At 36.7% G+C, this 27,418-nt stretch overlaps 2 protein-coding genes across 2 annotated transcripts; one reads left to right on the top strand and one right to left on the bottom strand.

The window, feature by feature from the left end:
• The first annotated feature begins 17 nt into the window (after positions 1-17).
• Positions 18-19,084, top strand: PAA1 (P-type ATP-ase 1). Its single transcript, XM_011089582.3, has 17 exons — positions 18-616; positions 1,060-1,113; positions 1,913-2,066; positions 6,822-6,896; positions 7,366-7,643; positions 8,659-8,892; positions 9,145-9,243; positions 9,830-9,979; positions 10,824-10,970; positions 11,252-11,302; positions 11,407-11,579; positions 13,081-13,219; positions 14,093-14,190; positions 14,581-14,824; positions 15,668-15,871; positions 18,009-18,089; positions 18,451-19,084. Exons 1-17 carry the CDS (start codon positions 212-214, stop codon positions 18,700-18,702), a joined length of 2,838 nt encoding a protein of 945 aa, XP_011087884.1. The 5' UTR covers positions 18-211; the 3' UTR covers positions 18,703-19,084.
• Positions 19,085-19,444: 360 nt separating this feature from the next.
• KUP7 (K+ uptake permease 7) lies at positions 19,445-26,965 on the bottom strand. The gene is made up of 10 exons (XM_011089581.3): positions 26,409-26,965; positions 25,903-26,131; positions 25,538-25,786; positions 25,325-25,372; positions 24,304-24,564; positions 23,583-23,635; positions 23,339-23,453; positions 22,804-23,058; positions 21,041-21,563; positions 19,445-20,284 (listed from the first exon to the last, which is right to left on the bottom strand). Exons 1-10 carry the CDS (start codon positions 26,673-26,675, stop codon positions 19,750-19,752), a joined length of 2,535 nt encoding a protein of 844 aa, XP_011087883.1. The 5' UTR covers positions 26,676-26,965; the 3' UTR covers positions 19,445-19,749.
• Between the last annotated feature and the right edge of the window lie 453 nt (positions 26,966-27,418).

The following is a 27,418-nucleotide window of genomic DNA, read 5'->3' as shown; positions in this document are numbered from 1 at the left end:
AACGTGCACGTGCTTCACTCTGTCAAAAAAGGGAAGGGAAGGGAAAGCTAGAAGAGAAAAGGATCAAAGCGTGAATTAATTAGTAGACGGAAAGAATCCCACTCTCTCAACTAACGTTTTTGATTCATTACTTGCTCTCTCCTCTCCGAATCAAAAGGCACACACGCACATATAGTTACAGAGAGAGCAAGAAAGCGAGAAGAAAACGGAGATGGAGTCAACATTGCTCTCTGCTGGTGCTTCTACAATGTCGATTTTCTCCTTCTCCAAGTCTCTCAGTTCCCATTCCGCCCCTCTCATTCTATACCTCCACCGCCGATTATCCACCTCTCACCCCACTCGGCTCGCTCATGCCCAGCTCCGCCGATTCGGCGAGTTGAGCCGGACGGGGCCGGGTTCCCTGTGCCAGCGCCGGGACCGATTGCGGTTTGCTGCGAGATCTGCGGCGTCGTTTGCGGCCGGCGGCGGAGGGTTTGGTGGCATTGATGGGGGTGCTGGTGGAGGCGGCGGTGGAGATGGTTCGGCGGAGGGTGGCGATGCTAAGCCGGCCGCCGTGGCTCCCGGTGCTGCGGACAACCCGGCTTTAAGCTCTGATGTTATTATTCTTGATGTTGGAGTAAGTACTTCACTGAAGTTTATTTCTTACTGTTTTTTTCTTTTTACTCTCTGATTTCCAATGTGAACAAACTCTTGAAAACTATTTTTTTAAACAAATATTTTCTTTTCACCCCCTAAAAGATTGTTTTTTTTTTTTAAATCTTTTTTTTTTTTTTTAAAATTTTTGACTTACTTTTGGCTTTGGAGTGGGCACTTTACTTGTGTAGATTCTTCAGTACTTTTGCATTGCAGAACTTTCACTGGCTTATATTTTCGACAATGATCATCCGGAAGATTGTGTATTATTGTTCAGTGGTTGACCTGAAAAATGATTTTGTTTAAGTACAATGTTGTAGGTCATATATATAAGCTGAGCTCTTCTTACCCTGATCTTCTGTTTGATTATACTTTCAAAAGTTTATATATTCCCTTTTTAGAAATTTAACTTCTACGATGTTGCAGGGGATGACATGTGGGGGATGCGCAGCAAGTGTGAAGAGAATTTTAGAAAGTCAAGTAAGTGCTTTTAATTCAAGATGCATCTATGTTTCATTTCATATGTCTTGTTATTGTTCATAGAGTTTTTATATTTCTCTCTACATGTCTTCTTCTTAGTGGCTTTCTTCTATTTATTAATTTAAAAGTCATGTTGGTGCTTCTTCATTATCTGAAATTTCAAGAAGACAAATGATTGGCGTTTTAAAGATCGTTGGATGTTAATTGCTTTTGCATGATCGATTTATGCTACAAAAAGTTTATTCTTGTCGAAACCTTTTAACAATCTGAAGAGAACTCGAGATGTGTGGATTTAAGGTTGTAACCTTCTGGTATTCGTTAATTTGAACTCATGAGGACAAAAAGGAAACCATGAGAAAACCTAGAGTAGAAAAGAGGAAGAAGCTCATTCTGAAGCAGAAATGAACATAAGCTTGGTGGGGGTGGGTAAGCTGATCTGCATACATGGCTTGTCATGAAGCTGGTCTTTGTATGATGATCTGCTGCCTAACATCCTTATATCCCCATTTGTCAATACTAGTTAAGGCAACTAATTTATGCCACAACCCTATTAAACTAGTTGCAAATTTATTCGAAATGAAGTTGTTAAGATGTTTGCATAACTGATATTGATTTTAAAATTTGGTGTTGATTTGTTTGATCAAAGTATTTTATGCGGAGTCATTTGATGGATGTCGTGTTTGATGGAAGTGTAATTCATAGACAAACTTTTGACATGATTCTTCGAACAAAATTGGCTTAGAGATTCTTGACTCAGAAGAATATAATTAATGCATTATACTGTTAAAATTATGAACAGCCACAGGTTTCTTCAGCCAGTGTAAATCTCACAACTGAGACAGCAATTGTATGGCCTGTATCTGAAGCCAAGGTTGCACCAAACTGGAAAAAGGATATCGGGGAGGCTCTTGCGAAGCATTTGACTAGTTGCGGCTTCAAATCTAATCTTAGAGGTCTTTAATCTAATTTCTATTTGTGGGAATTTCGTTTATTTGTCAATTCTTCTGCTGCTTATGATCATGCAATTGTCCTTCATTCTGACGATAGCCATGTTATGTTCATTGATTAACTGATTATGTAACTGGAGAACTTTTAGCGAGGTTAAATGCTGTTATTTTTGTTTGAATATACCTGAATGAACCAGGTTTTTTATGGACCAGCCCTTTCATATGTGCTGTCTTATCCTGAAAGGAAAATAAGTTTTGCTCCCCTGGGTTTAGGGGCTAGGATTTCTTAAGAAAGTAGTGCCAAAGCAACTCATGCTGGTTTCTTTTTCAGTATCTGTTGATGAACATCCATGTGCACTGTAAAGTGTAAGTCTGTTTTTGAATGGTCGAGAATTACAAGAATCCTTGCATCCCATGCTTTGATGTCCCAGTTCTTCTAGCTTCATTGTAAGAAGGGTGATAAACTATTGATAATTTTTTGGTAATGCCCAGCTCCTTGAAGATTAAGAATGCTGTTATCCTTCTTCAAAGAAGCCTTTTTCTTTTTATTGCTAAAAGAAGCAAACTTGAATTTTTTTACCAAAATCAACAGGTTCAAGATTATGTTGTTAATTTCTTAGCCAAACAATTCCAGGAAGAAAACAAATTATAATCAGAATTATAGCAAGAAAAATCATAAATTTATACCTTTAGCAAATTATTATATATTATAGCAAGAAAATTGAGTTATGACATAAGTTTCAAGGGAAAAAAGTAAAAAAAAAAGAACAAATAAGAGCTGTGGAGGTGGAATAGTAACCCCTCCTAGAAAAGAAAAGTAGAAAGGAGTGAGAAAGAAGAGAATAGAGAAGTCAGTAGCATCCAGGAGGAAGAAGAAGAAAGAAACAAAGAAGAGAAGAAGGAAACAAGTAACAAAGAAGACATTAGCTAAGAGGAGGAAGAAAAACATTACTACTGGAGAGAAACTGGAGCAGATTAAAGTTCTTTTTATTCATTTTTTTCCCTAATAAAAGCCCTACCCTTCAGCTAGGTGCGCCATGGCACGCCTGGCGAGCATTGGATGTGAAGGGTAGGGATGTTGGGGTTGGGGTCTTGGGGATTAGAACTAATACGGTTTACATAAAGGCTGTGAGTATTGAAATTTTCATAGAAATGGATGTGGTTGAAGTTGTATATCTTGGTTTTGTTGATTCTGAATGTCCCGGCATAGGCTACAGATCTCCAAATGAAACTTTTTCTCGTATTCTTGTCCTTTTTATTCTGTGATTGCCATCTTTAGCATTGTACAGAGAAGATAATTATAGCATCCATCTATGTCAGAGTTCTTATTTTATTCTTTGCTTAACTATGGAAACATGGCGCAGCATTTATTACTAGCCCATTGAGACTGTCCTCTAATTTTTGAGTCAGACAGAAAGCTACCTCATCCGTTTGGCCTCATATAACTTATGTATAACTTCATGGGAAATTGGCAGACCAGGGAGCTATTGATGGGGATATTCAATCATAGGATGCAATGGATTCTTGTAACAACAACCATTCTCCTTCATGGTATGTCCCAGTTCTATCCATATTCCATAGTATCTTCCTAGTCCACTTTGACCCTCTTTATTGAACCAAAACAATCAGTCCCAAGATATTCTAACGACATAGTTTTCCCATCAATAGGTGTGTCTCCAGCTACTAAAGGTGGATTTGTTGAAGGCAGGCAGACAGATTTGCTATCACAAAAGTTGTTCCTAAATATTAGTTGACATTGACTTCCTTTCTCGCAAAGGATTAATGTATTATCATTGTAAGATCAGACTGTTAGGGTATACACTGGCTGTCTTAGCTTATGCATAACATTTACCTAGGTGAAACTTCAATTTTCCTTTGGTGTGTGTATCTGTTTGTGTTGTAAAACCTAAAGCAGAGTTGAGTTTTGTATTCGGCCAAAACCAATGTGGTTTTATAATAACAGCCATAATAAAGTACAGATGTTATATTTGTTTCTCAGAGTTATATTGCTATCTTTATGACTAAGGAAGTCTGAATTCATTTTCTGCTCATGGTATGCTATTCCTACTTCATGTACAAATGTCAAATTTTTTAGCTGTATCTCAGTCTTAATAATACATGCCTACTTTCAGATCTTTCTCATCTCCCAGCAATATACAATTTGGATTGCTGAGATCTGCTGATCACATGTTCATAGAGATATATTGCAGAATTTTTCCATCTGGTTGAACCAGAATGTTAACACTTATATATATGTATATCTATATCATACATCTACTAGAAAACTTGTAGCATAATGTTTTGCTTCTTGTTTGTTGCTTAGGAGATCCGGGTTATCATCTTTACACTGGTATAATACTCTTCGAAAAGCTGGCATAATTGATTTTGAATGAGTGGGATTAGAGGTTTGCTTTAGGCATACTATTGTGTCTACTCATAATTGTGAAAATGAGTTAACTGAAGTATTGGCCCTTGGATGTGGACAATGTTGGAATGTCGTAGAAATTATACTTTGACCTAATTCACTTAAGCTCAAACTTGTGTTGCTTTAATCCATAATGGAGGCAAATGTTTGTTTCCCAAGACAAAACTGTGATGTGGACCATGGTGGAAATGTAATAGAAAAGTATAAATTGGACCTTTTGGTTTAATTTTATCCTGCGGGTCAAATTTATATTGCTTTAATTCTATTATGGAGCAAATGTTTGTTTCTTGTAACAAAATTATGTATATTCCTTCATTTGGTTGGTCTGAAATGTGAAATTGTGAAAATTCAAATTCAACATATGCCAAACTGTGTAGGGATGCAGCGTTAGAGGTTTAGACAAAACTCAAATACACAATTTCATCAGTTTCTTTTTTGCAATCATCAGCATTGATGGTTGGTTTAACAGTATAGATAAAATATAGCATTTTTTCAGGGTAAGAAGGTTTAGGATAATGTTTTAACAATCTTAGGTGCTGATAATGCATTTCAGCCAATATATTTTGCGCGCTGCGCCTCTCATTGGCATGCTAACTCACATCGTGTTGTGGATCATTTCTGTCATAGATAAAGTTGGAATTGTTCTATATCCCAGCTGATTCCCATAAATTTTGGAGTCCAAGTACAAGCGTATTGGGTATGAGAAACCTACTAACTCATATCGTTGATCAAGTCCACGATACTATAAGTATGGAATTCTTCTATCGTACCACTTATTTGAAATGTTTGAGTTCAGGTTACGGGGGGGGGGGGGGGGGGCAGACAGAGAATGCAGTTATGCAATGTTATAATGTTACAGGATGAATTATTATTGGAAATATTGAGAGAGAAAGAGCAACCTAATGAAGAAGGGAAAGATTATGCTCCATGAGGGATGGGACCATCTACCGGGATTCGCTTCTCTCACTATATTTAATTTATAGATTTACTCAAAGACTATTAACCTTTGGCTTGTAATTATCTTTGAATTTAAAAGTGTCTGTTAATATCCAACTGGCAAAAAAGTGTATAATTGTAAATCTTAGCAAATGTATACTATGGCCAGAGAGAAACTAATATTTCTTCTTGGTTGGTAACTGTTCACATTTTAGCTTTTGTATCCGAAAGAAATTCATATTATTTTTCTTTGTTTGTTAGTTGCTACTACTGTTCGGTTTCATTTGTGGCTAAGTTTTTAGGAGCCTTTGCATAGTCAAGATAGCCTCAATCTTTTGTGTCTGAAAAACCTGCCAGCTTCTTTGCCGAAATGTGTAGCAAACTATTGGTGGTCTATTCACAAATCAATTATCAATACAGAGCTTGTAGCCACTAATATTTCACCGTTATGTGGAACGGGAACCAAGATATACTAATTTCTGATGGCCTGGTCTCAGATCAGATGCCTGTTCAATTGTTTGCCTGCTTCTCATGAAAAAATTTCTGGTTTTTATGTCTATGCTGATCTTTTAGCCAAAAATCACTCATGGCTTGACAAAAAACTTTCTAGTTGGTAGATTTAATCCCTTGTTCATTTGTTGGAAAGTTTTATGAGAATTTATTAATTCTATAGCCATATAATCTAGTACATTACATATCCTTTAAATGTGATCTTCACTTGCACTGTGAGGGATTAGACCTGTTTCTCCTGTCATCTGGAGATCCAGCACCTATTTTTGAGCATTTGCATGGATATTAGTTTGTCTATCAAAAATAAGAATAAAAGTCATCCAACTCTTCTACTTGTGCCATCTTCAATAGCTGCAATAAACTAATTCTCTGGTGGCTTGGGGGTGAAGACTCAAAGAGGCAAGCATGACTACAAAGTTGCTCGTTTACTTTACCTCAGAATTAAGGAGAAGTTCTTTCCCATGAAAACGCATTAATTGCAAAATCTTGGTTTTGCCCATTTGAAATTCGTATGAATAAAATTCCAATATTGATGTATTATTGTTTTCAGCTGCTTAGTCCTTTACTTGGCCTTTCTATGTTGGAGGATGGAAAGGAACTGAAATAAGTAGTTAAATGGTCAATCCAGGGAAAATTAAACTTCATCAATGCGATTCTCTCTTTTCTATGGCAGAGAGGTATCTGCCACTGTCAGACAGACATGACTGATTTTTGCAATTTTCTCACGATTAAGTCCATCTATCTGACTAAAATATGGAAGCCATTGCAATATTAGACAGAGTTAACGATTATATTGCGCTGGGAAATGCATGGCATCAAAGATTTCAGGTATATTGGTTCCTTTTTATGTTGTGTTTGTATACTAATACCAAAGTCCTCTTTGTTTGCAGATTTAAGAAGGGTGAACTTCTATGAGACATTTGAGAAGAAAATAAATGAGAAGCACAAGCTGCTTAAAGAAAGTGGTAGACTTTTGTGCCTTTCCATTATTTACACAGCTGTTGTGAGAAAGATGGAATTGATAATAAGTAGGAAGAGAGAGAAAGAGATGTAGTGAAAATAGTTGCAATAATATTGTGTTTGTGAACTCTAAAATTTATGCTTTCGCATAGTGTCAATCATACAGATGCATACTTAAAAAATTCCAACAATGTCTATGCTCTAAATGAATCTTTTTCCTTGTAATTTGGAAAGAAAACATTAAAATATCAATTTCTTGAAGTCAATTCCGATGTGTATATAAATAACATCAGTAACTAGTGATAGTGACTTTACCAAGTTAACTGTATCTCTGAAACTTAACGGATTTTCCATTAGTCAGTTCTGGCAAGTTAACTATTTGGAGTTTGATTACATGTGCTCGCGTCATTTGTTGCTCAGACATTTAAGGCCAACATGATGGCATGTATGTGATTCAAAACTCCCTGTTAACAGGTCGTGGACTTGTTGTTTCTTGGGCTCTCTGTGCTGTGTGCATTGTTGGCCATATCTCTCATTTGTTTGGAGCCAAGGCAGCATGGATTCATGCATTGCACTCCACAGGATTCCACATGTGTTTGTCTCTCTTTACATTGCTTGGCCCTGGCCGCCAGCTCATTATGGATGGTCTGAGAAGTCTTCTTAGAGGGGCTCCGAATATGAATACACTAGTTGGTCTTGGGGCCTTATCATCTTTTGCTGTCAGTTCCTTGGCAGCCTTCATTCCAAAACTGGTATGTTAACTAAACCTCCTGCACTCATGAGTGGTTAAACATAAAGAAATTTTGTTGCAAGCAATCTGTAATTGTATATGAAGCATGCAATGGTTTACAAGTACCAGGGATGGTTATATATCTGTACAAGATACTGCTGTACTACTGTGCTAATCAATGTCAATGATTCGTTTATTTTGTACTACCTGATATATAAAGGAAAGAGGTTCTAGAAACAATGTATTGCGAGCACAATATTAGATCAAATGGCTAAAAACCCATTCAATCTTGTATATCTTTTTAAATAGATAATGATCTTCAATCCAGTTGAAAAATCTTGGCACTTTCTGTTGGAAATAAGGAATTATATGATTTGCCTTGCATATTGAATGCTTGAAATCTTTAATCTACTTAAATGTTACCTTCATGAAGTGGTAGATTTTATGCAGGGCTAGATATTAATATGAATGTGCAAGTTCTGCAGTAATGCATACTTCAAAAGAAACAGCCCATTTCATGCAGAGTCTGACATCATGCTTATTTTTTTTTGCTGATGAAGGACTCTCTACCACCTTAGACTATAAAATTCGGAAATCAGAATGCTGAAATAAAATTAGTAAATAGGTCAACTTTTTCTTGTGATTCATTCAAAATTTGAAGTTTTCTTTTTATTCATAATCTCATCTTTAGGAATTTGGACTTGGTATGATGGGCTGTGTAACTACTTGATCTTTTTCCCCAAGGTGTCTCCAAAAGTGACATAAATAGATTGTTTATTTGGTGATTGTCTTTTTCCATCACAGAAGCTCTTCTTATCATGCTCTTTTTCCAGTTAATCTCATTTGTTGTTCTGTTAATGTATCTTTTAGCAATTTCGAAGATTGTTAAAATATTTTTCGTCTAAGACCTAGTCTTCTGTGATTTCTGCGTAAGTATTATGCTATTCTATGCTTATGCCTCTACATCAGAGGCATGTATATGCATGGTTGAGGTTTTCAGAGCTGTATTCTATTAACTCAAGTTTCTGTTCAAATAGGGATGGAAAACGTTCTTTGAAGAACCAGTTATGTTGATAGCATTTGTCTTACTTGGGAGGAATCTTGAACAGAGGGCCAAGATAAGAGCAACCAGTGACATGACTGGCCTCCTCAGTATTTTGCCATCTAAAGCTCGTCTTCTGATTAGTGGTGATGCAGAAGAGTCGAGCTCAACTGTTGAAGTGCCTTCTAATAGTCTTTCTGTGGGAGACCAAATCATTGTACTGCCTGGTGTAAGCATCACATACTATCTTCGTAACAACCTTCTATCTTCCCCCTAATTCTTTGTGAAGCTCATGAAAAATTCTAGATTTTGTTTTGCATTTGAGGACTCTTTCTCTAGGTTATCATACTTCTATTGAAACAAAAATGATCATGTTGGTCTGTGCTGCTTACTGTAATTCTAACTTAATCAGGAAACAAGGGCATGTACATTTACATACGTGGCAACATTGATTTTTCAGATATTGTTATCATGCCTGTAGGATCGTATTCCAGCTGATGGAATTGTCACAGCAGGCAGAAGCAGTGTTGATGAGTCAAGTTTTACAGGGGAGCCTCTTCCTGTTACTAAATTACCTGGGGTAATGATACTGCCATACATTTTCCTTTGTGGTTTGTGTTTGTGCTGCAGTAATTGAACAAAGTGTTAAACGGGTAGCCAGTGTGACTAAGGCTTGTCATGAAAGAATGCTGGGTGGAAGGGAAAGACAGTAGAAATGAGAAGGAAATCTTACTTTTCTTGTGTGGTCAAAGAAAATATTTGAGCAATAAAAGTGGGTGCGAATAGATGTTTATTTGAGTTCAGGCAACAGAAATTTGTCATGATCCTGATTTTCCTTGATGTCAAGGCAGCATTTTCATCCACTGGTGAGAAAGTTCTAACATATGGACTACCCTCCGCCATCTCTCTTAGACAAACTTCTCCACATGCCGAACTTTCAAAAGTTTGAATTTTTTTGAGAAAAGGATGCAAGTTTTATATCCATCCATTTTCTTTTTTTCACTCCCATGGTTAGGACCTAGGGACAGGGAAGAGGCTGACCATCTTAGTCACTGTTGTCATCTTCGAATTTGTTGGGAGGTAGTAATATTGCAGTAAAGAAACTATATTACAAATGTTCCTTTTGTTCATATTATCCTGTCTCTTACGTTGCATTTCTGTACTAGGCTGAAGTTGCAGCTGGAAGCATAAACTTAAATGGAAGAATTAATGTTGAGGTGCGGAGACCAGGTGGTGAGACCGCAATTGGGGACATTGTCCGTCTGGTTGAAGAGGCACAGACTAGAGAAGCACCCGTACAACGGTTGGCTGACAAGGTCAGTCACTTGTAACTTTTCCTTTCTATCCTTGATTATGGTATCTGTATCTCACATTACTATATGAACTTTATTTATGTTAAAAGATTGTTTAACGATCTTAGAGATATTAAATACTAAATGATTCTCTTCTCAAACAATTTAAACTTTTAGATGATGTGGTTATTCAACATGGTACTAGGATTGGGCCAGACAAGAAAGCATGAGTTCGATCTCATCGCAACACATTTATGGGAAAAAAGTTTAATGTGCAAGGCATCACAAAGGGGGGGGGGGGGATATGAGCTGCTTGTACATGACGAAGTGTGTCACATATATTAAATATTACATAATATTCCTGTTTACCACCTGCATACTAGGAAAATTGTTAACATTACATGATTTTCCTATCTAACAACTTAAACTTTTAATGAGGTGATCATTCAACAAAGTAATTTTGCTGAACTTATGGGTGGTCTTCATCTGGGGAAAAAAAATCCTCTTCACTTGGTTCTCAAATGAAACATAAAATTAGCAATATTGTTAATGATTATACAGCTTTACCCCTCATGTAGATACGATTTTTCATGATAAGGTCAACATAGAAACACATCCAATGCGGTAATGAGGAGATACTGGTCTAAGTTGTTTGCTATAGAGATAGCCTGTGATAGGTATGGGTGGAAGAAACAGTGGTCCTTCAAATAATGCGACTCATCCATCATTCCATTCTCCAAGCAGATTGTTTTTACTTTGGCTATACACTTCTTCTCCTATCTCATAATCATGTCTGCAGTAAAATATGCACTTTTGCTGGGAGGTAAAGCCCAGTCTATTAACATTGCTTTTCTTTTTTTCCATCTAGGTTGCTGGACACTTTACATATGGAGTAATGGCGCTTTCTGCTGCCACATTTATGTTCTGGAATCTTTTTAGTTCACGAATTCTCCCAGCTGCTCTTCACCAAGGGAGTTCCATGTCATTGGCATTGCAACTTTCCTGTAGTGTTCTGGTACTATATGCTATTCGTGCGTTTGTCTTAGACCTTGGCACCACTTTTAAAAAATTATCTGCCTTTAGACCTTTCTCTGGTAAGGTTCCTGAAACAACAAGATATAGATAGGTAAAACCAACTAATAAAACTTGATGTGTACTTCATATTTACTGGAACCTAAATTTTCCTTTTCCTGTAGGGACTGTATTCTCCATCTGTTTCTAATCAGCTTTCTTAGATCATAAGTCAACTCAATTATTAAACTTACTGAGTGACTTATCTCTCTTTGTCAAGTGCAGGTTGTAGCATGTCCTTGTGCACTTGGACTAGCAACACCTACAGCAGTGCTGGTAATATTTTGTACATGAGATTTTATTCCTCTAAATGCTTATATGGTTCATGTGCAAACTTAACTTTGTTGTACAGCCAGTTAACTATTTACTAACAAATTTAGGTTGGAACTTCACTTGGTGCTACAAGAGGACTGCTTTTGCGTGGTGGAAGTATCTTGGAAAGATTTTCCACAGTTAACACAATTGTGTTTGACAAAACTGGGACATTAACTATTGGTAAACCTACTGTGACAAAAGTAGTGACACAAGGCCACCAAGCAGATACAAAATCAGAGTTGAGTACAGAATTTTGCAATTTGATTTTGATATTATACTGGTCAACCATTGTTTGGGCAATGTTGTTGTTATTTACAATCAACCTAATATTTAGCTGACCTGAGCTTGAAATAAAGAGAGAGTCAATCTCAATTTGGTTTGTAGTGATTCACATGGATCCTCAATATTAGAAATCTGTCTTAGATATAGTAAAAGAATATTATCTCAATTTAAGCTCTTCAACATTTTTATGCTGCTTAAAAGTCTTTATGTGATTTTAGAAGCAAGAAAATAGACTTTAGAAGACCAGATTGGTCTTAAGAGTGATGTATATGGAGGATAATGTACTTCTATGGAGGTCAGTAACTTGTTCGGCGTTACTTTCAGAAGTATGCAAGAGGTAGAATATTTTGATAAATACATCTACTTTGTAATTTGTGATGGAAAACTGTGAGTGGTCCGAGGTTGGTGCCTGAAAAAAGAACAATCAAAGGAACGCCACATTTTATTTGGAGATGGACTTAGGAAAAATGCAAAAGTTGAAGAAGGAACAGGAAACTTCAGATATTATGTGGAATAGTTCATTTTCAGAAAACTGTTTGGAATGTCGCAAAATTGATGATTATGAACTGTTGATCTATCCTGATACATGAGATCCATGGTCCGGCGCGATGTCATGAGCTTGACATATTCCTGCAAGGGTATTTTTTTGTTAGTCCTTGTTATCAAGCTCAACGCCGGGCCAATGATTTCATGTTACCGAACAGATCTAGCAGGACGAGTGACCAAGAAAAATAGCTCTTTCGTAGTGGCCTCAGGACAAGCTGCTAACTTGAACCTCTTAATTGGAGACACAGGGAAAGGAAGTATACTTACGTTAGTGCTTGCCTGCTGTGCAGGAGAAGCACACAGACAAGATAGCACATGCTGTTGCATTGTGAATGGCAGGTCCTCCTTGGTTTCTTTAGTTTAGTTTGTATACAGCACCATGAATGTCAAGTACAGTGAAGGATTTCTTGCACTTTTGGTGCTTATATGGTAAATGATAAAGATTATGGAATCTGGAACGCGTTCATTTTTGGATTTTAAGATACAAATTACGGAAGAATGAGCATTTGCGTTCCTCTGGTTTGGACTAAGGAATTCTTTCTTGGTAACTGCATTTCTATGTACATGATATTCATAAAATGTGAAAATAATCATATCTCCAAAAGAATTGCAGGGTGGCGACATAGCTGACTCATCCTTGCTTTATCATTTCACCTGCTTAGACTAATTCCAACAGTTCACTCTGTGGATTATATAAATGCTTAGCATCTGAAATAAATGTATTATGATATTTCTTTCCTTTTGTTTTTTAGGTTTTCATACAACATGTCGTTCTAACTATTTCATGGAGCATTGGATTTCATTGCTTGAAGTGTCTTTTTGTCTCTCAGCTTTCTCCTTTCAGATATTTCTATTATAGTTACTGCAAAAGGTTACTGCCTTCAAAATGATAATGGGCCTAGTTCATGCAGGCTAGATCCGACTTCAACTCATAAATGGTCTGAAGTTGAAGTTTTGAAGTTAGCAGCTGGAGTAGAATCAAGTACAATTCATCCAATTGGAAAAGCAATCGTGGAGGCTGCGAAGACTTTGCTCTGTCCGAATGTGAAGGTATTAATTTTCTTTTGGTGGTATTCCTAGGCAGATTACTTGGTAAAATCAGCAATATGAAGTTTTGATATTTTATATATCAGGTGCTGAGGTATTGACCGATTAGGGTAAATATTATTTGTATTATGTATTTGTTGAATGCCGAATTAGTGTTATGTTGTTTTTTTTTAATGTCATTTTTATATTTTCTACATTTTGTGTGAAAACAATGAATGCAATATGACTCTTTTACTGCTATTCCAAAGTTTATAATAACTTTAACAAAATAATGATGTGGCAGCTTCGTGCTTCAGAGTTGCATCTAACGGATAGGTTTCATTTGTATGGAAGGATATGACATTATGGATTCCAAATCCTTAATAGCAAATTCTTTGAAATAGTTTGGATAATTCTAAATTTGAAGGAATCCTTCGATTCTGATTTTAAACTATGTTTTGTCGAATATTGATGCATTTCAAATTCTTTTCAAATGAAGTAATTTGAAGTCTTTTCTCCAAATCCATCAATCCAAATGCACCCTTATAAATTTTTTTCCTGTCTATTTCTTATTGAGATATCGAGATATTACATATTTTGGTTGCTTTATTTTTGGAACATAATAGATGTTATATTTGAGTTACCCGTTTGGGGCACAAACAATTAGAGAACTTGGTTCATCAATAGAGAGGTGTACCTCATGACTTGTTTTTCAGGTCGGTTTTAGATTCCTGCTTGCTAGGTGAAGTTGAGTACACCCTTAAGGGGAGTTTCTTCTGATATTTCTACAACTCAACCTCCACATAATTAATGAATTTTTTTTATAACTTCTCTGTATGATGTCGGTCTTATAATTTTCTCAGCTCACCAACCAAATCTTGAGGATTGTGCTTGTAGGTAGCGGAAGGAACATTTACCGAGGAACCTGGGTCTGGTGCAGTTGCAACTATTGATGAGAAGAAGGTAGCTGTTGGTACACTGGAGTGGGTTCAGAGGTATGAATACTATTCTAGAATATCCAATATTGCTGAGGGATCTCCATGACAAACTACATGAAACATTGCTTTTGACCATAGGTGCCACTCCATTACAAACTTTAATGTGATATATATATATATATATATATGGGAGATGAGTGAATTGCGGTGCATTTGGAAAATGGAGACCAAATGGGAATAAAAAATAGAGATGTGGGACCAAGGATGAGATTTAGCCTATCTATAACTGTGTGAAAATGCACTTGTGTTCTTGGGTATTTGTTTTCATCTTTCCACCTGAATCTGAGAATCATTGCATGAGAAAGAATCTGAGGAAATAGAGAACTGAAAGGTTCTGTTTTTCATCCTATTCTCAAAGTTTAAACACTGAGTTTTGAGCCAATGTAGGCATGGAGTAGTTGGTGACAGTCCCTTCCAAGAAGTTGAGGAGTTCAAAAATCAATCAGTTGTGTATGTTGGAGTAGATGGTGTTCTTGCTGGAGTAATTTATGTTGAGGATCAGATCAGAGAAGATGCCAGGCATGTCATTGAATGGTTGACTTGCCAAGGAATCAACACTTATTTGCTTTCAGGCGACAAAAGAAGTGCGGCTGAATATGTCGCATCTGTTGTCGGTATTCCAAAGGAAAGGGTGAGATCATTTATATGAAACATACTTGTTAGTTGCACCCAGACTCCTATGTTGATTTGAACAATTTTTTGATGTCTTATTCATGGCTCAGCATTTCTCGTTGAATGAAATTCCTCTGAGATATAGTTTCTCCAAATGGATGAGAAAATCTTGTTGCATGCTAAGCAACAAAACCTAAATTTTTCCGGAGATTGGCTTTCACAAATATCAAACTATCCAATACTTGAATGCATGGTTGTGTACTAATATATGCCCTTTATACTTCGAGATGTGGAAAATTGGTGCCTATTGAGTTATCTCATTTACTTGAAAAATGATTTTCTTTTCCTCTATCGAAGGCGAGATATACTTTTCTATAACTGGTTGCTATATGAAACTTCTCTCAGCAAATCTCGTTAAACCTGTCCTTGATGGAATTGCAGATCCATGCTAGCAGGAAGTTGATTATTTCCTTAAGGACATGTTTGTTTAACAGGGAATGAGATTTCTTTTTGCGAATGTAATTGCCAGGAATAATGTCTTTTCAGTTGGTAAAATAATCTTAAATTAAGGAAAGGAAACATATTCCCAAAGATTGGGGATATGAATAAAAAGTTCGGGAAACTAAAATCTGAACATATGGATGGTATATTTATTCCTTTATATCGGGATCTGCCACTAAAGATTTATAAACATTATTTCCCTTTACATCATGTATCTTTCTATAATATGTCTATAGGTATATAAACCAAAATATATTTCATAATGTTCTACATTTGCTGCTTTCTAGTTTTACATTGTCCCCGGTTTATAAGCAGAACTGCAAGAATTAAATGATTGCATAAACTTAATGGTGGATTACAGGTGCTGTATGGAGTCAAACCTGATGAAAAGAAGAAGTTTGTAAGCAGACTTCAGGAGAATCAACACATCGTAGCTATGGTTGGTGATGGAATAAATGATGCAGCTGCCCTTGCTTCATCGCATGTAGGAGTTGCCATTGGTGGAGGTGTGGGGGCTGCTAGTGAGGTCTCTTCGATTGTCCTAATGCAGAACAGGTTGTCCCAGGTAAGAACTTGTTGATCTCACCTCAATCTCATATTTTGTCTAAATTTGTTATATAGAAATTATTTAATTACACTTGCACCCTCTCTCAAAATGTGAAATTACATTTTTTCTCAAGAAAAAGTTTCAAAATTACATTTACACCCCTTCCAGAATTTCTTCGTTACACCAACCCCTGATGCCATCAAAAAGTTACATAAATTTTCAGTTTTACCCTCATTTAACATTCTTGTATTATTTTTTGTACTTATAAGGGGTAAATGTAATATATATAAATTCAAAATGGTGTAAATGTAATAAAATATTATTTCCAAATTATCGCCATTGGACAAAAAGTAGACGTTCATAATGAAAAAACTAGTCATTTTTTTAATTTCCTATATATGGGTGAGGTGAATACTTATTGAAGCACTAGATGAAGCACTTGAACAAAGATATTTCAAGAAATAGATGCAACAAAGATGTTAACCTCCTCCATATACAAGAAGTAAAAATGCTCCAATAGATGACTAATTTTTTCATTCATATATTTCTACTTTCTATACAATGATTATAATTTGGGAGTAATATTTTATTACAATTTACCTTTTTAACTTTATATATATGCTACAATTATCCCCTTATAAGGATAAAAATATTATTACAGGAGAATGTTGAAAGAGGGGTAAAATTGAAATTTTATGTTTTTTTTTGTTTTTTTTCCGTCAGCATTTTCCTTCCAAAACCTTAATGGAAGGGGGAGAGGTGTAAATGGTGAATTTTCAAAGGGGTGCAAGTGTAATTTTAAAATTTCTTTATGGGAAAGTGTAATTTTGCACTTTCGGAGGGTGTCTAAGTGTAATTAAGCCTAGAAATTAAATTCCGGATCATTGTCTAATATATGATTTTAGGGTAAAAAAATTACTTATGCCATTTAAGGAATGCATTGTTTGCTTGTCTCGCTGTGGGTTACAGACCCCAATAGCATGTATAAGCTAGGAGTGAAAATCTCTATCTTTTGCAAGAAAAGACTTCTCTACAATGTGGGAATAAGATTTTGGGGCCCTAGGTCACAAATATCTGGACTTTGGATGGGTTTTCTTCTACCTGATAGGAGCTCTCAGTGACAACTGGAGCAAGTACAAAAATGAAGCCTTTCCAGTTTTGCATCAAATCCAGTTGAGGGATGAGTTCACTTTGACTGTAATGAATATTGTTGAGGAGAATGCTTGAGCAAAGCACATATTTGCTTCAGTCCTATGTCAGGTTCTGGTTCCAATTACTCTGTATGAAGACCCTTTTCTAGTTTCTACACTGGTGGTGCTGATTTCTATAACCTTATACCAGTTTATATGTCATACGCCCATAACTAAAATTTCACTTATTTATCGTGTTGGAATATTATGCCTAAGCTTGAATCACCATTTCAGTTTCTCAGTGTCTTCTTTCTGCCTATGGCTTTGATATACTTTAACGAAGTTGAGAAATCTCTACTTGAGGTTTGAGATGAATCTCTATGATTTATGAACATTTTGTAGTAAGTTGTCAGTGCTAAATGGTAATGACTAATATTTATGAAAGAAATTTAAATTCACACGAGGAACTGCAAAGATCGAGAAGTTTTAAACCTGAAGCTGATAACTTTTCTACTAAAATAGAAATAGAAGACAAGTGGGTAAAACGTTGAAAATCAAGTTAGTGGGAATGGTTCTCATGCTTATATTTCTTGAATTGTTCTCACTGCCAGATGTGCCTATGCTTCTCAATATTCACAAGTTGTTTTGTCTATTTGGTCTGCTGGTTGGACACTCTCCTTTGGCTTATTAAAAATGAAGATCCTGACTGATTGAACAAGTACATGTAGTAATCTGATGGATAGAATTATCAAAGAGAAAAAATATAAAAAAGAGCGACAGGAAGAAGTTGTAATACAGAAGGTCAATTGAATAGCAATCATGATTTGCAAATCAAAATGCCAGTCTGATCATTCCAAGTGATAACTACAGTTGGTCGAGGCAGTCAGCTCAATGTGCATTTGAAGGGGATCTCATAAATTGTATATTTGTACATGTGTTTATGTGTGCCTGCTGAGATTTGAAAAATTGTATATTTGTGCCCATGTTTGTGTGTGCCCACTCCTGACAAACTTCTCCATGCACAGTTACTTGACGCACTGGAGCTGAGTAGACTTACCATGAGGACTGTGAAGCAAAACCTTTGGTGGGCCTTTGCATACAATATTGTAAGTTTTTCGCCATTCTGCAATTTAATATCTTCAGAGAAATGTTTCATTATTTAGGTTTTGGCAAATCATGGACGAAGTCCGGGGTTATTAGACAACTAACTTCTTCCACCAGTTTGTGATTCTGGTGCTTATCTGAGAGAACATCAGGAACAGCATTATCTGATGCTAATGTCAGATCAACTTCCTAACCTAGATGTCTATGCTCTCTTATTCTCTTAATGAAATCGTGTGCAAAATCACGAGGTCCTCTCCCAAAACACAGATCTGACTAATGCAGTTCCTGTCCTTGTTGTGCCCCTTTACGCGTAATGTAATCTCTTACACTCACAGTGTGGTGCTCTCTTTTCTGGCTTTACAGGTTGGAATACCAATAGCAGCTGGAACATTACTGCCCGTGACCGGAACAATGTTATCACCTTCAATTGCTGGTGCACTGATGGGTTTGAGTTCTATAGGTGTAATGACAAACTCATTGCTTCTCAGGCTGAAGTTTAAATCAATACAGAAAGATATATTTAAGACATCATTATACATCAAAGCCCCCTTAGATGCAGACAACACTGCAAACGAAAGTGAGAGATTGAAGCACCCATATACAGCTGCTAGATAAGGCTTTCAGGATTGAAGGGATGGAACCCAGTAAATATTTTGTACTTAAGTTTTAGATGATAGTATGATGGGAGTCAATTGGCAGAGGAGTCAAAATTTTCTTAGGGTGCTGGGAAGAGGATCGTTTGGTTTATGTGAGTTTTCTGCAGCCTGAATCTGGAATAAGCTAAAGCATGCTAACGATTTGATTGTATCCAGTTATACAATCAACTCTGGCATGGAAGAGAAGTTGAAATGATATCAATTCGTGGTTTGTATGTTTACCATTTCATATTTTAATTTTGTGAATGTAAATATTGCAAGGTCATATGAAACTGTCCTGGTTCAAGTTTTCTGAGACATTTTGCAGTATGCAGTTGATATGAAAAATGTATATGGGAGAATACTGAGTTTAGGGTTAGTCATGATAGAAGGAAGTTCTGAAAACAAGACTTGGTTTCAGTGAAACATTTACTGCATTATAAAAACATAAGTGGTCGTCATAAAGTGCACTCTTAGAACTTTCTAATACCAAGTTTTTTTTTTTTTCGTTATTTTCTCATTTCCCCCTTTTTCTTTTCGAAAGAAACCTAGTGTTTTTTTAACCTTACAATTCTGAGGATTTTCAATCTTGGATCTAACAAAATTAACATAAGAGACTTCATTATCAAATGCAAAGAAATGGTTTCTATACGAAATGCAAGCAGATTTGATTCTATCTTTACTCAATCCAAATTTCCTGATATGTCTGAGTCACAGAAGAATTTCAATCATCAATTGTTGCATTGATATTGACATGCTAATTACAATATCCTCCACCACATGTTAGTAATGATCAAAGCACAAGCAACAAATAACACAAAATCTCCGCATATAGCATCGAAGGAGTTGCAAAATCAGCTGAGGCAAAGCTGCATTACATAATTTACGACTTTGCAATCTTCAACTCCGCCCACAACTACCCCAGCTATTGCACAAGTACCGGTTGTTCCTCAGGCAATTTAACAGTCAAATTTATACTCAATGATTGCTGTCAACTAGAATCCACAATCAATTATAATGCAGAACTTCAGACCATGTATGTCATGCCCACCTGTATCAGATGCGAGTGCGGAACACTCAAATTTGCAGTCCCCCTCCTGCAGTTCTTTCTTAAGAAAGCATAGAAATAATTAATGACAAGCTTTTTGATAAACCACGATTCCTTCCTTGCCCTAATATCTCCATGGCCAAGAAGATATACAACACCAGACTCCTTTGCCTTGCGTAAGAAGGATAGCTCCTTTTCAAGACTTTGCTCAGCATCAACAGCAATTTGATCAGTGGAAGGCTCTGGCTTCTCTTCTGATGTGCTAGCTTCTAAAATGAACTTGCTTGTATCCTTAAACTCGGTCAGGAGTGGGACACCCAGTGAATAGACACTCCCGTTGGGAGCTATTAGAATTCTAGAGACAGCATGCTCTTCTTCAGAATCCGAATCCTCGTCACCATCACTCTCCAGGGACCTTTCCTGAGCTTCCCGGCGAATGAACTTCTCAAGACTCTCGATCAGCAATTGCTCAAAGGTCTGGTGGTTTTCCTTGCGGACATCCTTGTAGCCATATCTGTTGATAACACACTCAGTACAATAATGAAGCAAAAAAAATCTTCAACCAGCCCTAAATCCTTATAAACAAGTTAAAAGTATTTTCCTAAACCTAACACGTAGCTTGACTTGCTATATCATACAACTCTAATGCAGGACCATACGATCACAATATAACCTACCATACATGTCCAAGCCCTAATACCACCAATAGGAACCAAGAATAAACCACAATTCTTACTGACAAATTCGAGCATCAGCCAACCCATTAGCAAAATTAATCACCCACAGTTACAAGTGTGATATATCCTTATGAACTGCTCTATAATATGAGACAGGTTAGATCATTTTCACTGTTAGTCATGCTAGAACCATTGTATGTTTAAGCACTCCGTCTGTTAATGAAAACCTGTAGGTTCTACAGATGGTAGCATCCTTTTGCCATTAGACAACAAAAGAATCATCTCCATGCTCACAAGCTTTACTCTTATGGTATTGCACTAAGGCAAGAGAAAACTCATCTTAAGTTCCCCTAACATGCTACTAAGTTCCAACTGAATAAATTAAAAAAATCATTAACCCTGTAGATCCACAATTAAAGGACCTCGAACAATCCACAGAACCACAAATGCGGGTCAATGAACCCTAATTACTTATGATAAGAATATTAATTAGATATCGTTGCTCAAAATGAGGTAGAAACATGCAAGTTTGAGGAGAAAGATACAGAACAAAATAAACATAATATGATCTGTATAATTGCAGCAAATTTTACCTGGCAACACAACGAAATATATGGTAGCTTTTGGCACAGACTCGCCTAAACAGAAACCTTTCACTTTGAGGCACAACAGATACAGGAACATACTTTATACAAACAAATATAATCATTGAATGCACAGCTGGTAGAGTGGTTAAGAAATGGCCGAATATAGCAGGTACCCCCTTTGCCAGTTCATTATAGAGCAACCCAATGCCAGGAGCTCTAACAGTTCCTAACTCGGGACCTAGTTCGCGCAGCACATCCATTGACATCTTTTGCTTCACCTCTGTTTCATACTTTAGCTTGCTCCCATAGTTCCAGATGTACATTATTAGAAATATGAAAATAGCAAACACCAGTATGATCCAACTTCCATCCCCCACACTCCACAAAATTGAAGAAAAGAAAGTCAACTCCAACCCCAAGAAAATTGTAGCAAAACTCAGCACAATGATAATATTTATCTGCCATATAAGAATCATCACAAGGGTTACCAAGATTGTAGTCATCATCATGACTCCAAGTTCAGCAATGCCTGTAACAGAAAGACACACAAACCTGTGTGAATTTACTTTGGAAAATTATTCATATTGCACTTCCAGAATAAGCACATAAATTTAGCAACTTCAATATGACAATGGATAGGCTTAAATGCATATCATATTAGATCTTCCGGCAGTTTATTACCAAATTCACCACAATAGACGACAGCTACCACTGCATGAGTGACCCGTGAAAGCACGGTCCAGAAGCACGAAACAGTTTCTAATTTCTCAAAGAACCACGGCAACACAAGAATTCTGTAGTTTATTTTGAATTACCAATCCCCCAGCATGATGCAGTATCTCAGCACCACGTAGAAACTCAAATTTCAGATGTCCGAATGTCCACACCTTCAACCATCAACAAACCATTCTTTCTCACCAAATCGGTCATCTATCGTGCCATGTACATGTGATTTAAGGACGGAGGAAGAGAAGACAGAGAACAAAGAAAGATAAGAGGGTACTGTTAGGTAGCAACAAATGTCAGCAGGTGACAATTACTGATGTGGTAAGTAGCAACATTCTATGGAAAGGGAGGTTGCGGATGGTGATGGTTATGGAGGCGGCAGCAAGATGGGAAGAAGTGTAGGCTGTGGTGACAAGTATAAAGAGGAAAAAGATAAAGCTTTAGAACTAGCATTGCAGTGGCACAAGCAGCGAATTTGGTGTCAGGGCAGAGAAATAAATTGCCTGTTATATATTGGTAAGGTAGTGAAAAAGAATAGAAGCAGCAGAGGCTCTGTGGTCCAATAGATTTCTCCCATGTCTTGAATCTCACATCAAATTGTATCTTGCGACTGGAAAGTGGTCCTCTTCTGAGTAAACTCTAATGTTAGGATTTCAGTTGAAGAATAGGCCATGAAACTAGATCTTTTACTTGAGCAGACATGAGTTCTACAATTAGAGCAACTTCAACTCAGAAACAAAACCATATTCATTCAGCAATATGGTGAATCAGGCAGCCTAGGCTACCAGCTATTTAATCATGAAATGAAGTGTGAATCAATCAACACTCAACAGGTGAGAAAGGGCACCTCCATTTATATATCCGTGTCAGAACTGAGAACTCTAAAGTTTATAGTTTACATGGCCAGTTTGCATGCAAGCATACAGATGTAAAGTTGATCTAGCACAGGTTTATCAGAGACATTAAGAAGTAGGTAAATGAAACAAGAAAAAACAATGATGTCAAATAACTCAAACTTTAAACAGAAGTGATAAGAAAATTACCATATGCATTTCCAATCTCATAAATACTTGAGATATTGCAGACTAAAATCAGAGTCAGAGCCAGTAGAAACCAATTCATCGCTGGAATATAGATTTGTCCCATGAATTTCCTCGAGGTATGAATAATTTTAAGACGAGGAAAGCAACCAAGTGCTGTGGATTGTTTTATACAAGAGAATGTCGCTGTCGTCATAGCCCTACTAGCGATCAATGCAGCTACATTAGCTATGAGGAAGACAGGCCAGAAAGCCCCACCTGCAGCAGATTAAAGAGAAAAGCACATATATAACTAGCTACTCGCAACTTATCATAATCATGCTTGGCTGAAATAACTGATGATCCTGGTCTAAACTAAACTACATTGGCAGTGCATTAATATACAAAAGTGAGAAGTTGGAAACTAGAATGGAGCAGGAAACAACAAGTATTGTGGCATAAGCTAGCTCATATGCAGACAATTAAGATTCGCTATAGACTTTTCTAAGTTATATCCAAGGTTGCATCATCAGAGTCAAGCAAGAGACATAGTATTTACTTGGAACAGAAGAAAAGAAAGCCTGTGTTGTATCAGCATGGTTCTCCATGAGATAAGCGGCTTGACCCAGGTAACCCAAGAGGAGGCAAGGTAATACAAGCAACACAAACGTAAGCTGTTACAAACAATTTAACTCATTGTTATGAAATTTTATACTGCTAGAAACAAAGAAAATATATTCAAAGCTAACCATTGAAACAAACAAACAAGATGAATTGAAGAACTGCTTCAGCTTGCTGCTTACCTGCACTGATCTTACAGAAAAATAGCAAAGATCTGCAAACATTGCCTCGGAACCTGAATCACGTAACTGATCATCAGGAATTAATCAGAAGAAAAATTATTGTAGAGCAGCAATAATGCAAACTGGATTACAGAATAATATTCGAGGAATTTTTAGGTCTGGTGAACTTATCGTAGATTAGCAGTTCTAGAGATTTCAAATTTAGGAAAACCAGGGCCTAATTTCTGTATAAGAAACTAAATAAGTTACAAATATAAAGCATTATTTTCCTTTTACAGGAGTCCTGACACTATGGTAGAAGCCCATGTTTCGAAAACTATTTTGGTTTTGATACCTGAAAGTTGATTGGCAACTCTCCAGGGAACAATACACCAAAAAAAATGTTATAATTTATGTAAGAAGGAAAAGACAAAAATTTACACCATAGCCAATCAAAGGGCTAAGTACTTGCATACTTGGCATATAAAAGGTCTTCTTAAACATTTCTTTCTTCCTTATATTTCTAAACATTATCAAAGAGGATTCTTTCAGAAAGATAAAGCAGTCATCCTTTTATCTTCCTCGGGGATAATGCCTGATGTTTGACATGGTAAGCAAGATGGAAAAGTAGACTACTAGAGAGAAGACAGAGTTGTTAACTATCAATCTTAGGAGAGTGCATTTTCAAGTGGGGGGAAAAAAAGGAAAAAGAAGAAGAACAAAAGCTTACTTCAAGATTTACCTGTTGCACAAAGAAGACAGCCCCCTAGTGAATACCAAGCCTTGGTTGAATTGCGCTTGAAGAAATAGTAGATATGAATTGGATTAAATGCCCGCAGAACACTAGTATCATATTTGACAAGGTTGTATATGCCAATACCCCCAAGAGAACAAAACCATATAAACAAAGCTGGACCAACCACAATCCCCACTTTACTCGTTCCATACTTCTGTACGCTGAACAAAATTATAAGAAAAGCAACCGAGATCATCACCACATGATCTGCACTTCAGAAAGTTATACACTCTCAGTAATCAGGTATGCTAAATGGTACTGGACACATAGACAACTAATACTGCAAAAATTATGGATAAGATTTAAATCAAATGTAAGAAGCTCCTAGTATAGCAAAGTAATACAGCATAAAGTCTGTACTAGTGCACATATTTTTACTGATTATCGTATCATATAAAGCACGGCCCTGTTTCAGTTATATAGGTAAGATGACTAGCAAGTCAACAATCTAAAATAGTGGCCCAACCCCATAACTGAGTAGCAAATCGTCAATATATTGTATCTTGTATATAGTTGTGTCTCAATTTCATAACACAAGACAGAAACCACAGGTACGGATGACAAAGCAGCAAAATCCCAGACGTCAAATGTTCAAAGGCACCACTCTATTAGGATCAGCACATAGTAAAGGGCACTGCTATCCATGAGGCCTTCTAGTGCCCAACCACAATTGAACTATTGAAATGTGGAGAAAATACTTGCCAAGCATAATTTTATGACAGAAAGGCTCTCCGGTGACTCAACTCAGCAAAACATTATACATATTAATGTGGAAATCAGCACCATTAATCCACAGTTGGAATTAACAAAGCAACAAAATCAAGACCTTGTTGCTTCTTGACTCATATCAACTTACATTCAGTGAGAGTAAAATCGTGCTAAAAGATTTGAGCAGCCAAAAAACAAAAACCACACTATGTCCTATATATTATGTATTTTGTTGATTCAAATTAGCAGAGTCAATTACCTTGCTCGATGGAAACTCCAACTTTCAGGCCGCCAACAGCAGATATAACTGCATAAACATTAATGAAGTTGTTATCAACTTCTAGCCAAAAGAAGCAAAAAGTTATTTGAAAACAAATGCCCATAGCTCTAAGTTTCTTCCTTTCTCAGACGGCCAAACCGCTAAAATCCTCCAGGAATAGTAAAAGGCATCAAATGAATCTGCTAAAAGCACCTGACATAGCTGGTGTAACAACACCATCAGCTATCACCATAGAAGTACCAGCAAGAACCAACATCAGAAGAAGCCTCTTGAGTGTCAAAGAAGCTTCAAGTCTCTCCTTTATTTTCAAGGACCTCTCAAGTTCAGCTGATGGCACCTTAAGTCTGAAGCTTGATATGCGAGCATCTGAAGGCAGTTGGTTGGGCAGCAGACTAACTTTAGCATGCCTACAAATCAAAGAGTACAGAGCAAATGTACCACCTGCAGAAATTCAAAAAGCGACATGTCTAACTCGTCTATGGAGGGAGCAACATGGACATGCATATCATTATCGAACATGGAAATGAGTGCAAAGCAAAAGCTGAAAGGTGATATACCTTCACCATCGTCATTTGCCCAAAGAACAATAAGTACATACTTGATCAGTGAAATCAGAATTAAGGTGTACAAAACTAAGGATAATGCACCAAGAACATCTTCGTTCTCATTAACTGGTGCCTTGCTGAACATCACACTAAAAGTATATAACGGACTAGTCCCCACATCACCAAAAACGACTCCAAGTGTCTGAAAGGCCAGTATGATTCTCCTGCCTAAACTGATGTCCTGCAATTTTATTTTCAAAGTCAAGGTACCAACAGAAACAAGGTTTAGAGTTTAAAATCATATTTGAACAGCAATTTTAGACAGCAATTTATGCTTTAAATCCCACTGCTTCCTTCCTTTCTTCATTTCTCTCATCACTTAAAAATGCTTCAAAAGCTAAAAGATAAACTCCTTCCACGAGAAAACAAACAGAGTACCTCAAATACACTTACAATGTAAAACGCATTGTAACTTATACACACGATGAACTGAATCAATTGAATAAAATAAACCCCACCTCAAAATCACTTCTCTGGGCGCCGGGAACTTCAAGCGCTTCAACATCAAACGAATCAATCCGCGGCCCCGTGCGAATCAACCTCTGCTCCGCATTATCCTCGTCTTCGGAATCCCGCTGCGGCGACTCGTTGCCACCGACGCCACGTTGGTCATTTCCATCGTTGTCGATCTCAGACCCCTCCTCATCTTGATACACCCAGCGGGACTCCATCGAGTCCATCGACCCTAGCCCCCCATTCTCCCTCTCCGATCCCTCCTCCGTCATCCCTCTACGTATTTGTACTTCTAGGTGTACGCATACATGTACTTAGCAAGATGCGTACATACACAATTATCCTACAAACAAAATCGGTTCAGTGAAATTGATCTGCACCAAAAGATTTTTGCAGCGTATGGCTTTTAGTTGATATTTCTGATACAGTGTCTGTTGTGTGTTTGCAGTGGATGTTAACGAACTTCGATTAGAGTGAAACGCAAAAACGCATGGCTCCAGAGTTGAGGGGTGTCAGTCTAACGTACGCTGTTGGAGAGGTGCGCACCAGCTGGGGTAGGAGTAGGACTTCTCTATTTTTAATTCTTCATCCATATTGGGTAGTTCTATTTATTTAATTACTAATTTTATTTTCTAGAGTTATAAATAATCTATAACCAAAAAGAAAGACAACAATTAATAATAAATTGAATACTATTTTTTACCATATTGTTTATATATACTTTCTCTATTTTACCCTTAAAATTTAAATGATCTTTAAACTGTCCGCCATTTCACTAAAATATTTTGCATAATTGTTATAATACTTTTGTATTTTTTTATGTTTTATTATATTTAGAAATATTTGCAATCGCTTATAATAAGCGTTTTATTGATTTATTACTAAAAGTAAATAAAAAAAAGTGTTTTGTGATTTATGATTTTTATTTTTAAATTTTTGAAATTAAATTAAAAATTATTAATAGTTCATACCAACTTCTGTACCTTATTAATAGAATTATAAACGTTAAGTTGTT

This window comes from Sesamum indicum, linkage group LG8, assembly GCF_026168435.1.
Source record: "Sesamum indicum cultivar Baizhima isolate 11 linkage group LG8, ASM2616843v1, whole genome shotgun sequence".
Classification (NCBI taxonomy): domain Eukaryota; kingdom Viridiplantae; phylum Streptophyta; class Magnoliopsida; order Lamiales; family Pedaliaceae; genus Sesamum; species Sesamum indicum.
Note: the sequence above shows the minus strand (reverse complement) of the source record. Positions and strands in the feature narration are given on the sequence as shown.

What these genes read in the sequence shown, in the direction of transcription:
- KUP7 (XM_011089581.3), bottom strand. Translation starts at nt 26,675, where the DNA reads ATGACGGAGGAGGGATCGGAGAGGGAGAATGGGGGGCTAGGGTCGATG. An exon ending in GGCAAATGACGATGGTGAAG is followed by an intron (nt 25,787 to 25,902) that starts GTATATCACCTT and finishes GAATTTCTGCAG; the next exon opens with GTGGTACATTTGCTCTGTAC. An exon ending in TTTCTTTTCTTCTGTTCCAA is followed by an intron (nt 23,059 to 23,338) that starts GTAAATACTATG and finishes AATCTGCTGCAG; the next exon opens with GTGGGGCTTTCTGGCCTGTC.
- PAA1 (XM_011089582.3), top strand. Translation starts at nt 212, where the DNA reads ATGGAGTCAACATTGCTCTCTGCTGGTGCTTCTACAATGTCGATTTTC. An exon ending in CTTCAAATCTAATCTTAGAG is followed by an intron (nt 2,067 to 6,821) that starts GTCTTTAATCTA and finishes CTTTGTTTGCAG; the next exon opens with ATTTAAGAAGGGTGAACTTC. An exon ending in TACAACGGTTGGCTGACAAG is followed by an intron (nt 9,980 to 10,823) that starts GTCAGTCACTTG and finishes TTTTCCATCTAG; the next exon opens with GTTGCTGGACACTTTACATA.